The 20,879-nt window shown below is 37.2% G+C and overlaps 1 protein-coding gene across 41 annotated transcripts in view; it reads right to left on the bottom strand.

Annotated features, from left to right (window-relative positions):
• The window catches only part of RIMS2 (regulating synaptic membrane exocytosis 2), a 470,125-nt gene that overhangs the window by 351,643 nt on the left and 97,603 nt on the right, over positions 1–20,879 (bottom strand). For 31 of the 41 annotated variants that reach the window (XM_051611522.1, XM_051611538.1, XM_051611532.1 and 28 more), the window contains one exon: positions 16,691–16,702. The exons of the other annotated variants lie outside the window; for them this stretch is intronic. In XM_051611522.1, the coding sequence (XP_051467482.1) occupies positions 16,691–16,702 (12 nt within the window). The remainder of the gene's footprint in view (positions 1–16,690; positions 16,703–20,879) is intronic. 41 annotated transcript variants of the gene reach the window in all.

Genomic DNA, 20,879 nt, shown 5'->3' with positions numbered 1-20,879 from the left:
GACCACAATAAGCCTGGGGTCTGTATGCAGATGGCATTAAACTGAAGCCAACAGAACTGCACCATTACATCATCCATGTCATCACTCATTACTTAAATTGTCTGAGAAAAATAAAAGATCCAGCTGTAATGAAATGTAACAGAATGGTAATAGAAAAATTGAAATGCTCATCATGCAGTTAGTGCTGTACTGAATCATACATAAACATTCTTCAACTTAACACAAACTTCCTGTCTAGACCCTCACAAAGTACAGCAAGCTGCAAAGCTCAGACAAAAAAATACAACATACAGAATCACAGAGCATCTTGTGTTCAAAGGGATCCATGAGGAGCATCAAGTCCAACTCCCTGTTCCTTGCTGGACTACCCAAAACTAAACCACATGAGTAAAAGAGTTGTCCAGATGCTCCCTGAACCCTGACAGGTTTAGTGCTGTGACTGCTTCCCCAGGGAACCTGTACCACTGACTGACTGCCCTCTCAGTGAAGAACCTTTTCCTAACATCCAAATCTGAAGTTCCCCTACCCCATTCCATTTCCTCACATCCTATTGCTGGTCACCAGAGAGGAGATCAGTACCTCCCTCCCTCCATATGTACCCCTTGAGGAAGCTGCACACTGCCATGAGGCCACCCCTCAGCCTTCTCTTCTCCAAGCTGAACAAGCCAATAGACCTCAGCCACTCCTCATAGGTCTTGCCCTTGAGATGTTGCATCACCCCAGTCTCCCTCCTCTGGACACTCTCTCATAGTTGGATGTCCTTGTACAATAAGGCACTCAAAACAGCACACAGTACTCAAGGTGGGGCCACACCAGTGTGGTGCAGAATGAGACAATCACCTCTCTCGAGTGGCCAGCTATGCTGTGCTATCCAGGCTGGAAATGTACACTGAGTTGCAAAGTAAATGCCAAATAAACGCTTTTGTTAGGAAACCCATCTGGTTAATTGCTTACATTTGTATTTCGTATATATTGACAAGTCTCTGTGTTTCCACAATTATTTCCTTTAAAATACCTACAAATTCCACATATGCAAAGCCCTTTTGATACTTCAGCAGCCTGTTGAAGTAATGAGGTGAATGCTTCCCCTTTAATACTAGTATAAATTAGCTTTGAAATTGTTATTAGTGAGAATTGCTGTGTTCCCTAAAATGAGTACTACTTTGCATTTCTCTCATATAATTGTATCTACAGTTTAATGACCACTTCCTACATTATTGCTCTTTTACATGCTTCCCTCTTGTGGGGAAAGAGGGACAGAAGGTGGTAAAACACAATGTGTATATGAACTGCTGATATAAAGCAAACAGTACAAAGTCTCATACCTTAAGTTCTTCATGTCCTTCAAAACTCATAGTATGAAAAACCAGAAGAAGTAAGAACAGGAAGCAAATAATGGACTAAGGGTCTTGAAGAATACCAATAACTGAATAGGCTGGCAATTTCCCTTAAGACAAGTGTTCACATTATGATTTTCAGTTTGCAGCTAACAACTAGCAGACTTTTCAAAGAATATTACCTAATTATAAAGATAACTTAAACCTGACAAACTTTGCATCAGGATTTAAAGTTCCCATCAGAATAAAAGGCTTTCTATGTCCAGGAAACGATTTCTGTGACTTAGAAATTATATACAGTTTGCTTAACAAAGAGCATATAGTTTGTTAGGAAATCTTTTTAAGTAGGCTGTGAAGTTATTGAATTCCAGCACACAGCTGGAAGCTCTTACCAATTTATCTTGATAAACCAGCATATCTTACTATTGTAATTTCCATGCGGCGTCTGCTTCTCCTTTAATTTTTCCAGCATTCACTACAGAAAATATTGAGTGAAGAAAGTCAAGGACTGCAGAGACACAGCATGCAGACTATATAAATGGGCTAGGTTAAATGTTTGAAGCTTCAAACAGAAAAGTGGTTAAACAGGCACTTTTGTTGAGACTCAATCCTGACACAATGGTTTCATGATGAAAGAATTTGTTATCTTTTCAGGCTGCAAAGCTATATACATTTTCATTCCCAGTTCTGGACGAAACCTAACCCACATTTAACTCCTTTGGAAGAGTAGAAAGTGGTCTGTTTCTTTCTGACAAAGCCATCCTTTTGTACCCCAATTGTTAAGTACAAGTTTGTAACTGGTGGCTTGCTCTACCTCCAGTAATTGCCTTACATAGCAGATAGATCCTGTGTTGTGAATTTTGGTAAGAAACCCTTCCCTATGACAACTATATATGATATGCATGATTCTACAATAAAGGACACAGCATTATTTTACGCTTGTTAATTACACTCTATTCGTTGGATAACAAGTAGAAATGGAAATTAACTGAAATACTGACTTGGCAATACCATAACTAAATATTTCTGGCTCCCTCTAGTGGGCTTTAGTCCGGTATCATGTTAGCACTGTCTTGAAATGTAACACGAACTTGAAAGTCTTCCCTCATGACTTCTGGCATTCTGTAAACAACTCCTCAAGTTAACCAGATTTATTCAAAGGTTCCTGTTTCTTTTTTTCTTTTTAGATTTCAAATCTAGACACTAGAAAGGCTTACAGGCCCTGTATTGATCTAATACCTAAGTATTTGAATAGTCCCCCTGACTGTTCTCCGATGAAATTGTTCATACTATAGTGTCAGCTTTTCTAGTAAAAAATCCTAAGTTTAGGTATTTTAGGATTTGTTCAAATCTGTGAAGCACAAATTTTTACAGTGCAAATCCTTGATTCTTTATGAATTTGCAAAAACTCCTGCCAACACTGAACATCAGTCATAGATCAAGATCAAGGGTTTTCCCCACTACAATGTATGCTTGCAATGGCAAAACTTGTTCCAGCTTCAATTAAACTGCCACAAAGAGATAAATCTCTAAAAACCTAATGTTATGTGACTCATATTTTCAAATGAGGGAAGAAAAGCAGTCTTTCATTGGGAAAAAAAAAACAAACAAAACAACAACAAAAACACAATGAAACATTCATTTAAGATCAGTGTTAGTTTAGTGGGAAAGCAATAAAGCCACCAATAGACAACATAGCAGACTATATAATACATGAAAAGGGAAATGGTATTTTTAACCTACCTAATGTGAAAAACCTGTTCCTATGACACAGCTGATACACAACTCCCAGCTGTACCCAACTGTGACTGATTCAGCCAACAGTAATGAACAATGGAAACTCTGTCCTCAGTTTTGAAGCACTATGATATTTCTCTGTTTTTCTTATATCTGGTTCAGAATTATATGTTGCCTGAAAACTGTATGTTTAACTATACTGGTTTTGAGAGAGTACCTCACAGACAGCTAACCTCACTATAGCAAGTCAGAGCACACCTGCTCTGACGTCTGAAAGACAGCAGTATGTACACTTTTAACTTTTGCACTGCCTAAAATCAGAATCTGTTATCTTTATTTACAGGACAGAAGATCGGAAAATATTTAAATTGATGAAAAGAGGAGCATGCATTCAATAATGCCTACTGAGTAAGGATATGCACTTTTCCAAGTTTTCTATGATTTTTTTCTAAATTCACTGACATGATCCTACCCAAAAAAACCACACCAATAAAACCAGCTACTTTCAGCATTTTCATTCTTCAGACCAGGAGTTTGAATCTGATCACACACAACTGCAAGGATTAAAGCCACAGGATGTACTGGATTTGGATAGGATAAAGTTTCTTCACAGTAGCTTGTATGAGCTATATTTTAGATTTGTGCTGGAAACAGTGTTGGTAACACACTGATGTTCAGTTTCTGCTGAGCAGTGTTTGCATGACATCAAGGCATTTCTTCCTCAAACTACCCCACCAACAAGTAGGCTGGGGGTGCACAGGTTGGGAGGGGACACAGCTGGGACAGATGACCCAGCTGAACAAAGAGATAGGGACCCACTGTTCAAGAACTTGCTGGGTATCTGGGTATCAGTCATTTAGTGATGAGCAATTGTTTCTGTTTGCATCACTTATTGTTCTTGGGATTTATTTTCCTCTTTTCTTTTTTTTTCCTCTTTCCCTACATTTTTTTTTTTATTACTATTATTTCTCTTTTTACCTTAACTCACCATTTTCTTTTTTACTTTTACCCTTCCAACCCTCACCCCACCCCATCGTGGCGGGTAAGTGAGTAGCAGCATAAAATGCATTTCATATTAAAGAATGTAGTGTCCTTAGTTGCTGGCTGAGGTTAAACCGTGATACAGGTGAACGAAGGTTCTATTCCACTGTAAAAACACTTTTTATGAACTTACAATAGTAACAACTAAAATGACTGATCACAGAAGTTTTATGAAGCTTGTGATTCAAAATATCTTGCAGCAGATAATTTCTGAATGCCATATGCTTCACAGATATGCTCTACAGTTTATACACTGAATCAAAACAAATTTGTTTATGTTAAGGCCTGGACCTTTATCATTAAAAGACCCAGTTAGTTCACAGTCTTCTTTGGTGAGCATGCCACCTATACATTATAGGATGCTTCAACTAACAGAGCCCCATGCTGATCTGAATGGTAACCCAGAAATAAAAGAATGTATATTTAAAATCACTGAAAACAAAGGCCATGTCTTCTTAGCTTTACTTAAAAACATTATTGTGTTTCATCCTTAAATAATCCCCAGATAATTTGTGCTGGTACTGTTATACTAAACATGAGAAGGAAAGATTAACAAATAATATTAATACAAATTAAAGTTATAAGTGGAAAAGTCCAGTAAGGCTTAGATTTGCTATTACTTAAAATTCCATTTTGAATTTGTAACACAACTACAACAGAAGTATCAGAATCCTATTCACAACAGAAAATGTAACTATGGTATTTTATTAAGCTTTTGGCACAATAAAATTACAGTAGTGTAATGTTGCAGGATATTAGCTATTTTGTTTCAGTCTCTTATAATATCCAGTTAAGATAAATAAATGAAGAAGGTATAAAACAAAAATAATCATATTAATCTAGAAAGAGTCCAGAAGCATAATTATCATTAAAAAAAATCTTTTTGCAACATGGCCTATAATAATAAAGCATTTTCTCTTAAATAAAAAATAACTTTTTTTGACATTTTTAATGATCACTTGATATTAGTGTCTGGTTCTGTAGGCTAAATTGTGAGATTCCATTTTTGCTATAAAACACATTATTAACAATGCAACCAATTCAGCTCTTCCCCAGTGACTAAGGCCAGACACCTACTACAGTGACAATTTGATTTGGCTTCTCCCAATGATGCATATGACAAAAAGAAAACTAAACCAGGATTAGAGAAAATGAAAAAAAAGAAATGAAAGTAGATTGGGTGAGATATATTAATTTTCCTCCCACATACAGAGCAAAACCAATTTGTTAAAAAATACATAGAATCATAACAGTGTTACAGTTTAAAAATGAACTAATAGTGAATGTAAACAGACAACCAGACAATTGTACACAAAAGTATTTGAGCACCATCTTCAATATAGAGGTAAAACTATTCTTTTATCTTGGATAGAGATCATACATTCCCTACCTAGGACTGTAAGAAACCCAAACCCTTAACAACAATAAATATCACCTTTCATAATCACATGACCAAGTATCTGAGAGCAAGAACACCTTAATTAACCAGGTCATGACTCTGAAGTTATGTAGCAATTACACTGAAACTGAAAGATGAACAGGTTAACTGAACACTAGTGATTAACACCGCCCAAGAAGTTCCAACATTTAAAGAAAAACAGGTGTATCTGCATAAATAGTAAATTACATGGCTAAGATTTTAACTTCAGTTAATAAAGATCTATGATTCTATCAGTACAAAAGCACTCAAGGGATTTATTTCATGAAAACATATTATCCCCAACATCAAACAGAACCCCTGTTGTTATTTTTTATGTAGTTTACAAAGCATAGCTGTTTTATTTTTTGCAGATCTAAAATGGTAAGAAGGACTTGTGAACTACACAAAACTAATTCTCAAAAAAACTACAAACATTGCACACATCAATTGACCAAAATTGAATTAGCTACCTGAAATCCAGGCTTTTCCATTGATCTCCTTGGTGCTGAGGGAAGGCATCTTTATAATAATTAAAACCAAGGATTTTTAATTTTCATATGCCCTTCTATTTATATTTCATAGATGCTATCTTGCTTAAACACACTATTTTTCACATTTATTTAAATTTCTCCATGATGCACTGAAGTCCAATATCTGAAGTGGTCTACATAAAGTCACTCATACTATGCTGAATAATTCTCTTGCCTATGCATCCAATGCTTGACACATTTGCCATACAAATTCCTTTTTTCACACAGCAGATCTAAAGAGCCAACAATATAAACCTAGGTTCAATGACTTTTTAATTTAATTCCTCAGCCTGTCAACTGTTCCTTGAAGGCACTATCTAAATAAAGATCTAAGTGAAAAGGTGAGGAAACAAAAAAGAAGACACCACCTTACACCACCTTGGGAGGTTTGCTTCTTAACTAGCAATGTCTTCATTATTTATATATATAGGCACGGGGTTCCAGCCACTGAAGCTGAATCTAGATAATTAAACATTTATACCATCGCTGCTGTGCCATGATGTCTAACTGTGTCCAAAGAGTCCTAGGTGTGCTGTTACACACCTGGGACTGAAACACAAAATTTGCTGAGCTACCTTTGATAAAGGTCTACACTTGGAACTTAATAGCACATGATATGGTTTCTGAATACTGCAAGAGGTGGCAAATATAACTTACTGCTCAAGAACTGTTTCATCTTCTGGTTCCAGAATTGCAAATAGCTCTATTCATTTGAACAAAAATGAAAATGAAAATGTATTGACGCACTAAGGTTTATATTGCTATTACACTCTTCCATACAAACTTTAAGATAAAATTATTTTAGGATACCTTGAAGAATCTATTTAACGCAATTTGAAATTAAAAGCTAAATATCTAGTGGTAGGATAGGAGAAGCACCAAAATTAAAGCCAGCCCCTTTAATTCCACTGGGCCCTCTCTAAATTCACAAAAATGCTTTTGAGAAATTCAGTACCAAGACCAAACCAATTACAACACCACAGTGTACATGTACGGGACAACTTTTATTAGAGGCATGAGTAGTACCTTTTATACTGACTGCTGTAGGTGAAATAAATCACAAGCTTTGGGGCACATAAACCCTTGCTCACCTAACACAGAAGTACATTTGTGACTATAAAAAGATTTTCATTCTTCCTTCCTCTTACAGTTAGTTTTCTGTTTGTTCCTAAGCAAGAATATCTGAGTGTGTTCCTCAAGTATGGAGCTTGCAAACAAAAGCAAAATGTCACTACATAGGTATATTGCCCCATGCAATTATTAGATTGGACTTGTTAAGAAGATTCTGAAGCTCCATTGTGTCAATAAGTTGTTTTATTTTTATTTTCCAATTAAGTTTCAAATGCAAGAGAAGCTGGGAAAGGAAATTAGCAGTTTCTAGGACCATATCCTACATTGATCTGTGCATGAGGAAATGGGCCAAAGGGCATTGTGCTGAAGATAAAAAAATATATATATATAATAATGTGAAGCGAAATGACAATGTAGTGCTCCTTGACTGTGATGGCTAAGACAGATTGTATCTTAGTATGACAAATAAGGTCACCAACGTTAACACGTGGGAAGAGATCTAATCTAGAAAAAACATTTGTACACAAATTTAGCCACTAGTTTGATTTGTGTACTATTTGTCTACCACAGGTCTTCAGAATTTCAGGCAAGTTTAAATCTGCAACTTTTATAAAATGTATGTATACTGACTACATTTTGTTACATGTCACATTGTGACAGTTTTGAAAATAGTGAAAATGGAAAGCTAAGTAACATATTTGTGAGTAGAGAACATAATTTGACTGTGCAATCAAAGTAATTTCAACAGAAAGAAAAGAAGCCAGTTAGTATTTAAATATTTTTACAGAGTCCAACTTCAAGAACAGAAGTCAGGAAAACAGTACCATATTCCATAAATGCACCTTCTGCGACTGGAGGTGCATTCTGAAGTGATGAAGGAAACAAGCTCTCAGCACAGTAAGATAAAGGAGAGCAGCTTAAATAAATGGATACATGAGAAACAGGATCAGAGAACACCTTAGGACAAGTGGCTCAAGACAGGAAGGTCTAAGTTGCCAACTCTCCAAATTACTGTTAGAGATCTCAATCTGAAAGACAATACCCAAGACCTGAGGAAAATCATTAAGCTTCTCACAGCTGAGAGATATCTCAGAAAATGATCCTAAACAATAGGTGGTACAGCAGGCTTCTGCCAGAGGTATTCTAAGTCTAGGAAATACTCTATTTTTATTTTTTTTGTGAACCTCTCTGTAGAAGAGGGTTTTTTTCCAAATTTCAGTAATCTGGAAATTAATACATTTCTTTGTTGAAAAAAAAAAAATCCTTTAGAACATATACAGGCCATGAAAAGCTTGATGAGACTCAGAGCATGTCTTCTTATAAGACACAAAGTCAGACTGAGCTAAGTTTCAAGAATAGGGTAAGAATTTACCCTAGCAAATATTTTCCAATAGTAAGGCAGCAGTAGGAGGAGCAACTAATGGTTTCTACAAATACTAGTCACAATTGTGCAGTTGCAGTTGTAGGGCACTGTGGAGGTACAGACCTGTGATACAGATAGTTTAAAAACAGTAGGAGCAGCCCAGGACCTATTCAGAAGGCAGAAGTAAAATAAGAAAAACTTTCTTGTTTAACACTAAGATTTTCACAAAATGACAGGAAGCATTCTCACCACTGCCTTGGTCTCTCTTCAATAATGATGTTCATTACTCAGAGACATGGTGAAGGAATACTGGGGAATAGGAAGCTTTAAGTGCAGTAAGACAAAGGGAGGAAGGATAATGCCCTAAGAAATATGGTTTTGTTTTTTTCTGATGTAATTTTATATAGAATTGTTTTATGAGACTACTTTGCTAAAACTAAATGTCATTGTCTGAACTCTAACTAGGAATCTTAAAAATAATTAAACTTTTATGTTAATGATTAAAGTTCAAACAAAACTACAAAGTCAGTCGAGTTACTAGGGAAATTAATCTAGGAAAAGGTTCAGTAAACACATTCAGTTCTGACTTTGCTTAGAGAAGTCTATGAGATTACTTTATTAAAAAAACTTTCTGCAGGTCCTTAAGACTAGCAGCAGTTTAAGATGACTTTTAAAGACAAGCTATTTGTCTGTGTCTGAAGTGTTTCAGAGTGTTGAACACTACAAAGTTAGAAGACTTACTTCAGTATAAGTGTCAATCAAATGTTTTACCCTCTTGCACAGGAAATAAAGACAGAACAAGGAGGAAGTTCCCTAGCATTGCTCCTCAGGTTTATCCTTTACAGAATTCTAAACAGTTCTGTTGAAAGCTTTGATTTACCTGTAGCAGTTTAAAATAGTTTCCCTAACAACTTCCTGCACCCACTAAAAGAAATGAAGTATGAGAAAGTATGAGAACCTCCAAAGGCCAGGCCACTGAACTGCCCATTTCACATCACTTTAAAACTTGTCACTTGAAAACAAACACTTGAAAGACACAAACTGATGTATCTACTGTCCTGGTTTGAGCCAGGATGAAGCCAATTTTCCTTTTATGGATTTTTTTTCCTTCAGTAATCTTTCTTTTAACTAGTAGCAGAGTGTTCCAATTACAGCTGGTAATGGTGGAATGTTTTTCTAACTGCTGGGGCTTCAAGGTCACACCTTTATTCTGCCAGCTCAGACACTATGGGGAGATCTATGACCCCCCGTAGGAGGCTGAATTAGACAGACAGCAAAATTGGCCAGAGATATTCCATTCCATATATCTACGTGAGCTCAGAGGAAGGTCAGAGATCACAGAAGACAACTTTCTTCCTTCTTCCCCTTCCCCTCTCTTCCATCCATGGCCGGTGTCCAGGGAGGACTCTGTTCATCCGTCACCATTGACCCTTAGGCTCGAGCTCTCCTGACCCTCATCACTCTCTGCTTTATCCAGCAGCTCCGGGATTTTTTGGGACTGTTCAAAGCTCAGGAGATGCTGTGGGAGTTGCTGGGGATGGGAGGAGCCAGCAGGGGCTTTGTACATTTCCTGAATACATTTGTATATAGTTGTACACATTTTCTTTTATCATTAGTGTTTAATTAAAGCTGTGTAGTTTAGTTTTCAATCCAGCCAAGTCTCTCACTTTTTCTCTCTCTCCTTCCCTACCTGGGTGGGAGGGGGAGGGGATCAAGATCATTGTTGTCAAACCCAAGTCAAACGGTGACAACAATTTATTGGCGCCCAACGTGGAGCTCGATTTTAAGCCCAGCTTACACATTTTCATTAATTGGGAGTGTTCAAAATTTCACCTCTGATGGGAGGAATCCCTTAGAGAGCAATGGGCAACGGTTCTGCTGAATTTCATGATGGATTGAAAACTGAACAGACACTTTCTGCAATTAATCTACTGGACCTTTTGCCCAACATGCAACTGTACATGTGGTGTGCAGCTGAGAGCATTCTGCTCTCTGTGGTTGCTCTTGTGATTGTTTCATGGTTTATCAACAGAGCTGTAGCCATAACCAACTGTATAATTACCAGCCTAGTGATCCTAGGGGTTATGATACTGATCTTTATGGGGGCACTGTATGTGTACAGTTACAGTACAACTCCTAAAGTGAACAGAATGGTCCATGTTGGCAATAGCAGTAGCTGGTTCAATTTTACATCTCCATTTTCTTTCAAGCTGAATCCCCCAGCTCTTGATTTGAATATCATTGTTGCAGTAGGAATGCTTCTGCTGAATGTCTATAATGTACTGTGGATATGTAGGGTGAGGTGTTGCTCCACTCACTGCCAATCCCCCATAGGCAATGCTGCTGCCACTGTTGCTGGTATCACCCATGATGCTGCCACCACCACTGCTGCTGATACCACCACTCGTACTGCTACAAAAACAGCTGCTTCTACAAGTGCTGCTACAAAAACAACTGTTTCTACAAAGATAAAGTCCATTCCCTTTCAAATCAAACTAGTTAATCCTGTGACCAGGAGCAAAGAAAAGGCGAAACACTCCTCCCTTTTCACCTGCTCCCGTCTGAGACATCCAGAGTTCCTTCAGGCAACAATAGAGACTGAAACTGAGGAAGCAGAGGATTCTAAATCAGTTGATGGAGCAGGTACCTCACAAACAGATAAAAAAATCAGGCCCTTCTCAAGCAGATAGGACAGCAGGCCCCCCTCAATCAGATGATGATGATGACCTTCTCCAGCCTTTCTCTATGAAAGAACTGCGCCTCATGAGAAAGGACTTTACCCGCACTGATGGTGAGGGAATTCTTCCTTGGTTGCTCCGATGCTTTGATAGTGGAGCTGAAACCTACAATGTGGATGAGAGAGAAGCCAAGCAGCTGGAATCCCTGGCCAGAGATGCTGGCATTGATAGAGCACTTAGTAGTAAGATGGGAACTACCACCCTGTGGGACCGACTTCTTTCAGCTGTCAGAGAGAGACACCCCCACAAAGGTGACATCTAATGGCACCAAAGCAGAACACCCACTTTTGAGAAAGTCATCATATATTTGAGAGAAATAGCTGTGCAAGAGGTGATCTACGATAAAGATGGACTTACAAATCCTGATGATGTTCCGTGCAACACACAGATGTTCTGGAGGTTTGCACAGGCTATACCAGCAGCACATGCCTATATATTCTCCTTCATGGGGTGCTTTGATGATGACACAAGACCAACTGTGCGTGAGGTAGCTTTCAAAGTATGACAGTATGGAGACATGATCTCTGATTCCTACCGTTCAACACCTCAGCTATTGAACAAATGACTGACAGAAAGAATAAGATGCCGAACAGATGGGGAGGTAAACTCCAGATTCTCCCTAGAGACAACTGGTCACGTGTTGCAGTCATTAAGAAGAGATGTCCTGCTACGAGACAGCAGCGAGAGAGTCAGGACCCACTGCAACACCACCTGTGGTCTCTCTTGCAAAATCATTTTAAAGAGGACATGAGAATCTGGGACAAGAAACCCGCTGATATTCTCCGCATACACGTGGAAGTGTTACTAAACAGAACAAAAGCAGGAGATGGTTCTTCCAAGAAGAAGGCTGCATCAGCCACCACCTAAGATGGTGCATCAACTTCTAATGCTCAGCCTTAGGGGTGCCCTGCCTCCAGCCAGGGAGAGGAGAGGGACAACCGAGTTTACTGGACTGTGTGAATTTGGTGGCCTGGCACATTAGAACCACAAAGGGTATTTCAGTGACCCAAAAGGGTACTGATGGGCCTTTGGTATAGCAGCTGTAGAGACTGAGGACACTAAACAGCTGCATACTTTGCCTGGCCTTTCAGATGACCCTTCTCTAAGTGGGGTCGCTGAAGGCTGAAGACCAGCCGGTGCCAATTGCCACTTCAACGGTGCATAGACAACAATATCGCACCAACAGAGACTCCGTGATTCCCATTCATAAACTGATCTGGCAGTTAGAGAGCCAAGGAGTGACCAGCAGGACTCACTCAGCTTTCAACAGTCCTATCTGGCCAGTGCGAAAGCCTGATGGTGAGTGGAGGCTGACAGTGGACTATCGTGGCCTGAATGAGGTTACACCACCACTCAGTGCTGCTGTGCCAGACATAGTAGAACTTCAGTACGAGCTGGAGTCGAAAGCAGCCAGGTGGTGTTGCCACTATTGACATTGCTCATGCCTTTTTCTCTCTTCCTCTAGCACCAGAGTGCAGGCCACAGTTTGCTTTCATCTGGAGGGGAGTCCAGTACACCTGGAATCAACAATCTACACCTCAAATGTCCATAACTAAACACTGTACATTAATTTTATCAAAGTATTTAAAAGCCAGATCATGACAAGCAAGAGAAGTGTTTAATTGATTATGAAGAAAAAATAGCAATGGAAAGGCTATCTACTCTTTCCATTTGAGTTAAAAATCCGTGTTAGAATCTGTGAGATTAATACTGAGTTAGTTTAGTCTTTTTACCTTCTCTGGTGGATTCCAGATCAGGTTCCAGTGTTAACAGTGCTTTCTCAGGAAACTACTCTTGCTAGCACTGAATGAAGGGGATGCAAGAAAATTAAGACTTCCTCTTACTGGCAGGAATGTAAAGGAATCACAGTCTGTGAAAGTCCTCTTTATCCTTCAAAAACCATGTTTTCTCTATATCATAATACAAATACACATAATCTGTTTGCTTCAGCTGACTCTGGTCAGCTTTCATGATTTTCAATTATATTGCCATGCAATTTCACTACGCTAGCTATTGGAGTTGCTCATTTTAATAAAGTTATCTGGTTAGCAATGTAATTTTCAAAGTACAAGGCAGATGATCCTATGAATCTTTATTTTTTTATATAAACTTCATTCCAATCAGCCTTCAAGTGACATAAATGCAGGAAATCCTTTAAAATGTACCTTTTTTATTTAAAAAAAAGTCCAAAGATGGAAAATATTCAATAATCACACTATTTTTCAATAAGAAAATCAACTGTTTCCTTCTCCGAGGTGATATTACTCTTTTATATGCTAACATTAATTATTCCTTTTTAGTCTCCATTTGTCAAAAGTGCTTCTTTACTAACCACGATACCAGACTAATGAAGGACTGGGACATTCCCACTGGAAAAAGGCACAGTGAGCTTTATACTCCAAAGCGGTATTAGTATGTAACACAAGTTCCCTTCCACACATCCTTAATAGTATAACTATAACATTAGAACACAGTCAGAACTCATATCCAACTCCATTCTCCATCACCATGAATAGCACCAGACTGACGTATGATTGTCCCAATCACTCAATACCACGTGCTGTGCCAGCTTTTCCCTGCAATCTTAATTATCAAAAGATGTGACTAAATTTCTACAGGCGACATACTGAAATATCTTTCTACTCTCTAACTTGTCACAGGCCTGATGCTTTGAATACACCTCATTTTCCAAATCTGTGTTGATTAATTGGGTCTATGTATCACCAACTACCATCAAGTATTTATAGCACTATCTAGGAGCACTCTAGGTTGAACTTGACACTCTGTGGTTCCAAAAAATAGAATAGCCTTCTTAAGAAACACAGGAATTCACATGTTCCCTGATATGCCAACACTTGAAAATGAAGGGTAATCAATAATATTAAGGATTATGTAAGTGTGTTAACTGTATCACACAAAATAAATAATCCTGTTTATATTGAAGTATAAGTTTTGATGGTAATGGCATAAAATACACCAGGGTTTTTAACTTTACTGTTACCACTACAGGAAGATGAATGCTACTGCTGTTCCTACTTCACAACGTTCATAGTCTAAAAAAAGTTGTTCTAAGATACTTACTGTTCTTTCTGCCTTTGTAACCTCTAAAACGTATATTCCAAAATCAGCAGAAACAGATATTACCTAAAGCAACTCAAGGCATTGTCATTATTTATGGAAAAAAAACCCAAAACTAACTGGTCGATTAGCTAGATAAATTTCTGCTCCTTCCTGACACTGTCATGTATGACGTCCTTGTCTCTAAGTCAGAGACAAATGGATGAATAGACTACTCAGTGCATATTGGAATTGGCTGGATGGTCACACTCAAAGATTTGTGGTCAATGGCTCAATGTTGAAGCAGAGACCAGTGACAAGTGGTGATCCTCAGGGGTCAGTGCTGCTACTGGTGCTGTTTAACATCTTTGTCAGCAAGATGGACAGTGAAATTGAGTGCACCCTCAGCAAGTCTGCTGGCAACACCAAGCTGTGTGGTGCAGCTGACATGCTGGAGGGAAGGGAAGCCATCCAGAGGGACCCTGACAGGCTTGAGAGGTGGGCCCATACCAACCTCATAAAGTTCAATAAAGACAAGTGCAAGGCCCTGCACATGAATCAAGTCAATACCAAGCACAGTTACAGGTTGGGTGGAAAATGGATTGAGAACAGCCCTGAGGAGAAGGACTTGAGGGTGCCGGTTGATTAACAGCTCACCAGGAGCTGGCAATGCCCGCTTGCAGCCCAGAAAGTCATCTGTGTGCTGGGCTGCATCAAAAGAAGTGTGTCCAGCGGGTGAATGTAGGTGATTCTCCCCCTCTGCTCTGCTCTTGTGCGACCCCTCCTGAAATACTGTGTCCAGTTCTGGGGTCCTGAACACAAGAATGACATGGAGCTCCAGACCGAGTTCAGAGGAGGGCAACGAAGATGATCTGATTTATTTTTTCCAAGAAAATTTAGGATGTAATAGTGCTATAATTTAGATGAGTACCTCACAGACATTAGTTGTTGGGATTGACAGTGGGAATACTGTTAGCATATGTCAATTACTTACAAGATTATACTGAAAGGGTAAATTCTTCAAGGAGAAAATTGCTCCTTTTATTCTTTTCCTTTTTGTACTCTACAGTTATTTCTGCATTCTAGGAATGGGTGTTACTGTACAGCTTCTACAAGGTCATGGCCTTTTAATTCTGGAAACCTCTAATACTGTGGGCCAAAAGAAACTATGTAACCCTTTAACAAACTGAGGGCAATTTTGCAGCCCACCACAAATATCCCTTGCCCTCTAATAAAAACTTATCCTAAATTATAATGACAGCAGATGGTTTACAACTTCTATATGAGACAATGAATTTCTGAACCATACATGTGAGGTAAATGTGAGCCTTGACACTGCTGTCATTAAGAAAAAATTACATTTATTGTAGTAAAAGACTTTGCTGTAAATACATTCACTAAATGCATATGAATGCTAAAGAATTTATTTACTCCATCTCACATAGGAACTTACTTGACATGGCAAGTTGCTTTTGAAATTGCAATTCTTTAAAATACATAAGAGAATGTCACGGAAGAGCAAATTTACACTAGCTCAGGTAGTTTTCTCAATTCTATTCTTTAAAAACATCACATTTAATTTGATAAAATATTGAAACATATCCAGGCTTATTCTCAAACTCAGCTTTATACTACCCTCTCTAAAAACAGCTAAAATAAAATCATATTAAAATATTTGCTGAATGTGTAATATTAGCAAGACAACACAGTGTCAATGACATGCATAACATCTAACATTATTTCAACATTATGCTCAATACAATATGTGCACTACATTTTAGAAATTCCTACATATCATTTGATTTAGAAAATAGTTTATATGTTAACCAATAACTCCATGACATTGCTGGTATATTCCTAAACATTTAAAGTAAATGTTCTCTTCATGTTTGCTGGTATCTAATTGTACTGTCATTAAAAATCAAAACTGAAATACCATGCTAAAAAAAGTTCCAAGCTATAATGCTGAGTGCATACACATCAATCATACAAATGTTACCAGCACAGGGTGCAAAAAATATTTTAATAACATTATGCCACTTGGATAAAATTCATTTGTATTTTTGTGAGAAACACCTTTGAGACAGTTACCTCTCTCATTTTTATAAACTGTGCACATATCATATTGTAAAATAAAGGGAAAAACAGGGGCATGCTCACAAAAACTGCAAAGAGAGAGGAATATCATGCATAATGTTCACAACAACTCACAGATTATTAGTAAACTATCTGAAAAACAGGAAAGCCTTTCATGCCAAACATTGCTTTCATTTTAATGACAGTAACTCCCCTTGCCTTCAGCAGGAATTACACCTCTGTAAATGAAAGCAAATGTAGGCCAGGAAATAAGTCTACCCATAAAAGAACACAACTTTAGACAGAAAAAAGGCTCTAACCACTTTGTCCTCCTGGAGTTCATATCCACGAAAGCAAGAAAGAAAGGACAGAAAAAAGACAAAGAAGGAAAGAGTCACTTTCATTTTGAAAGCAAGCAGTAGTACTTGTTAGTAAAAGAAACAAACAAATATCAAAAGAATCTATATAAAACTGTCTTACTTCCACTAGTAGTGAAGAAGATCTAGTGAAAAAATTGTAATTTTAATAATTTCCTTAATCCTTTCATGGTGTAATTAATTTACATATCAAATAAAATATTTGTACAAAAAATTGCACAAAGAAAATTATTTTCATAAATATAATTTGGGATTCATGTAGTAATTATCTTATTAAAACTAATGAGACATCTCATAAAAAGGATGTAGAATTTAGCTCTACATGCCTTGGACTCCAGTCTTGCAAATGATTAGCATGCATTAACCCTTTGCACTTGCAAGGAATCCAATGAAATGAAGAATGTTACTTAACTACAGTAAGATACAGGGTACACATAGTGGCATAACTGCATGTTAGTCACTTAACACATCTTTAAAATACTACAGTTTTCAAGCATAAAGAGAAAAAGTTTGTCACAGTGTTTACTAAATGTCATGTCAGATCTGTATTATTTAGACTTTGGTTTTCATACCCATAAATATGAAATACAAACATTCCCACTGATTATTATGTTCCTTGAAGGATTTGGCTTTTTAGCTTTAGACCTTTGTTGTTCAGATAACCTATATGACATGTAACTTTGTGCTCCTGTGCTCTTATAGAAGTTTTAGGATCCCCCAATACTAGAGACACAAACAGGGAAGAATACAACAGAGGGCAACCAAAACAGTCAGGAAACTAGAGCACACAATATACAAGCTGCAGGAGATAGACTTGTTTAACAAAAAGAAGGCTGGGGTAGGGAAGGATGCAGAAAGAGGGAACTACTTGCAATCCTCAACTATTTAAAGGTGAGCTATAAGGAAGACAAAGCCAGAATTTTCTTGAAGATGCACAGCTAATGGACAAAATGCAACAATCAAGGGATTGGATTTGATATAAGAAAAAAATTAAAATCACAGGAGTGGGTGAAACCTGAAAGAAGTTGCCCAAAGACATCACAGATCCTCCATCCTTGGAGATTTTTACAATTCAGTTTGACAAAATCCTGAAAACCTTGCCTAACTTTAAAGTGAACCCTGCCTGGAGCAGGAGTTTGGTTTAGAAAACTTCCACATGTCTCATCTGACGCAACTTACTCTATGATCCTATGTATGGTGGTAAAAAGTTGAAGTATTTTCCAAGATGCTATGGGTTTCAGTGGCCTTCTCAGTCACACAACAAGGAAATACCATTGAATGCTATCTTTATACCACTCTGTGTGCAGAGACGTGTTTAGCTGCACAGCATCAAGTGCCCTGATATTTTCCCAGCAGGGCTTCCTGTCGCACTGCAGTAAGAGTGGCAGCAGCAGCTCATAGATATTTTGAATGGAAACATCTAGTGCCTCAATGGCTCATCCTCACCTCTGAAGAAATATCCTCTACCACTCAAGGGGAGCATAATCGATAAGCAGATATTTTTTGCACAGAGACTACAAAATTTTGAAAATTGTAAATTCCTGATTAGGTTACTTTCCCAGTGAATGTTTTGCAGCTGCAGGAAGGTGTAAGTAACAGCACAGAAGTTAAGTCAGAATAGTTCAGCTCCCCACTTCAAGGATGCACTTAAAAATAACATTTTAAAACAAAAGAACATGAGAATATGAAATAAATTCCAACAGCACAGTAAGCAAAAGAGCACATGTTAAAGATTTTAAATACATTAAACTTAAAAAAAAAAAAAAGTAAAGGTAGCAGGTTTCACAAAAAATGGGAAGCAGACAGTGATATTCCATACTAGAAAATAAGAATATCTCTAAAGCAAACAAGAATGAATGAATGAATGAATGAATGAATGAATGAATGAATGAAAAATGTAAATATTAAGTAGAAGAGGTTAAAACTTCTAGAGTTTTAAAAGGAGCAAAATCCTTAAGAAAACAAATTCTGACATAAAAACTGTCCTTATTATTTTGGGTTTTTTATCATATAGTTTAGCTTACTGTTCTACCTACCTAGGCTGACTACTCTTCAGAGCAGAATTGCCTGTTTCTAGCACAGTCCTTAATGTCATAATAACTTTTAATGCCTTCTTGTTTTGTGTCTGTTTTCCATATTCTGTACTGCATCACTTAAATTTTAAAACAGACTACAAATAAGGCCCATAAAGTTTCAAGAAAATGCTTAGAAGTTGTGCTTTCTTTAAAGTGTCAATTCCTTATAATTTTCAATACATAAGACCCATAATTTGGTCATTTGATGACAAGCAGTATTACGTGCAGTCCTCTCATTAAAGACACACTCTGAAGCATGTGGCAAAGGCAACATATACATGCTAGAACACGGGAAATTCAAACTAGATATAAGGAAATTTTTCCTTTATTTTTAAATCATGAGAGTGGTCAAGCACTGGAACAGGTTGCCAGAGGGGCTGCTGAATCTCCTTTCTTGAAGATTAAAAACTCAAGAGGGAAAGACACTCTGAAAACTCGTGTAATTCAACATTTGTTGATCAAAAGGTTGGATGAGATGAAGTCCAGAGGTCCTTTGCAACAGAATTGTTCTATGATACTTTTTCCTCACTCATGAAGAAAACCTAGCTATATTACCCTTTGTAAATAACTTTCTCCTACATACAATACACCTGCATATATTTAAACATTCTGCTTTGTCATTCATATGTATTTCTTTCCTAGTTTTATCTGTCTTCCTAAAATAATGAATAACATTTATCTATTATCCCAATTTTTTTATGCTGTTCTAACATAGTATTCCAGACTAGACAAATCTTAAACTACAAATATATCTGAAAATCTTACCTATTAATTATTTTAATAATCTTCTGCAAACACATAGATGATCTGCACCCCTTCCTGCTATGTATTATATTCTAATTTATTTTTATCACTCAGTAGTTTTTTACCTAAGATATGAGGATTTTGAAAACACTCATGAGGAGTAAAACCGTAATACACCACAAGAAATGCAACTTCATACAAGTAAAATAAATTCAGATAACAACATAATGGAGTTTACATACAAACAAGTAATAGAGACAACTCAGAAATAAAAAAATCTAAAAGACAAACAAATCTCACTACAACACTGATATATATTTTAGAAGGGACAGCTTAAGGCTTTTGAGACAGTTTTTCTAATACATACTCTTGTGCCACAGGTTCTAATGTTAGAAACTATTGGCTCACAAATACTAATCTGGTAATAATGTTCTCTTCCATCACCATCTCATTTTGCCAAATCTCTTTTGTGTTCAAATCAGGAGTTTCCAAAACCCAAACTTAACTTTAATCACAGAAAAGATAAAATAGATATTAAACGCATCCTAAGATTGTAAGCAAGGAGAAAATACCAACTCACATTTCCAAAAACCTCAGACTATCTAAGTGAAAATCATGGCTAATTAGTAATTCTCATGTATCAAAGATATTATCAGTAGAGAAGTTTCACTCTCTGTTAGCTCAAAGGATATCTCAAAGTGCAAACACCACTTGCAACAATTAAAATACTAGATATGCATAACTATAAATTAAAAGAAGATTAAATATTTTTCTCATAAGCTAATGGCATAATGAAGAGCCTCAAGCACTTCACCATGTAAGTGTAAGCTTTCAACACTAAGCAATAACTCCCAAAGCCAGTGGCTTTGAACAGGCAGTGAAGGCTCCAAATCCTGTGAGTCACACTGTGACCAGAAGAGTAATCAAGGCTTGGTTCACACAATCTACATATGTTGAAAAACCTCCAGGATAAAGAACCTCTTTTCAGAAACAGGTTATGAAATATAGATAATGTGAAGTTCAAGACAAGCTGTCATGCTTTACTAAACATCTAAGACTACCTCGAACTTCTCAGCTGCCTTCCTAATACTGCTGTCACATATTCTTGAGTTCATAGCAGTGCAATGCAAGTAGAGACATGACTGACCACATGAGAAATATTCTAGTCAGTCATTTCAAAAGCAAAGATATTTAAGAAATTTTTCAATTCAGTTCTCAAAGAACTGGTGCTAAAAAACAACAAATCAGTTGTATTGTGATGGTATTTACTCTGTTTCATGCAAAAACACAAGTATATTTTAAAGTCAGTTTTA

This window comes from Apus apus, chromosome 2, assembly GCF_020740795.1.
Source record: "Apus apus isolate bApuApu2 chromosome 2, bApuApu2.pri.cur, whole genome shotgun sequence".
NCBI lineage: Eukaryota > Metazoa > Chordata > Aves > Apodiformes > Apodidae > Apus > Apus apus.
The sequence above is the reverse complement of the archived record's forward strand: the minus strand, read 5'-3'. Positions and strand labels throughout refer to the sequence as shown.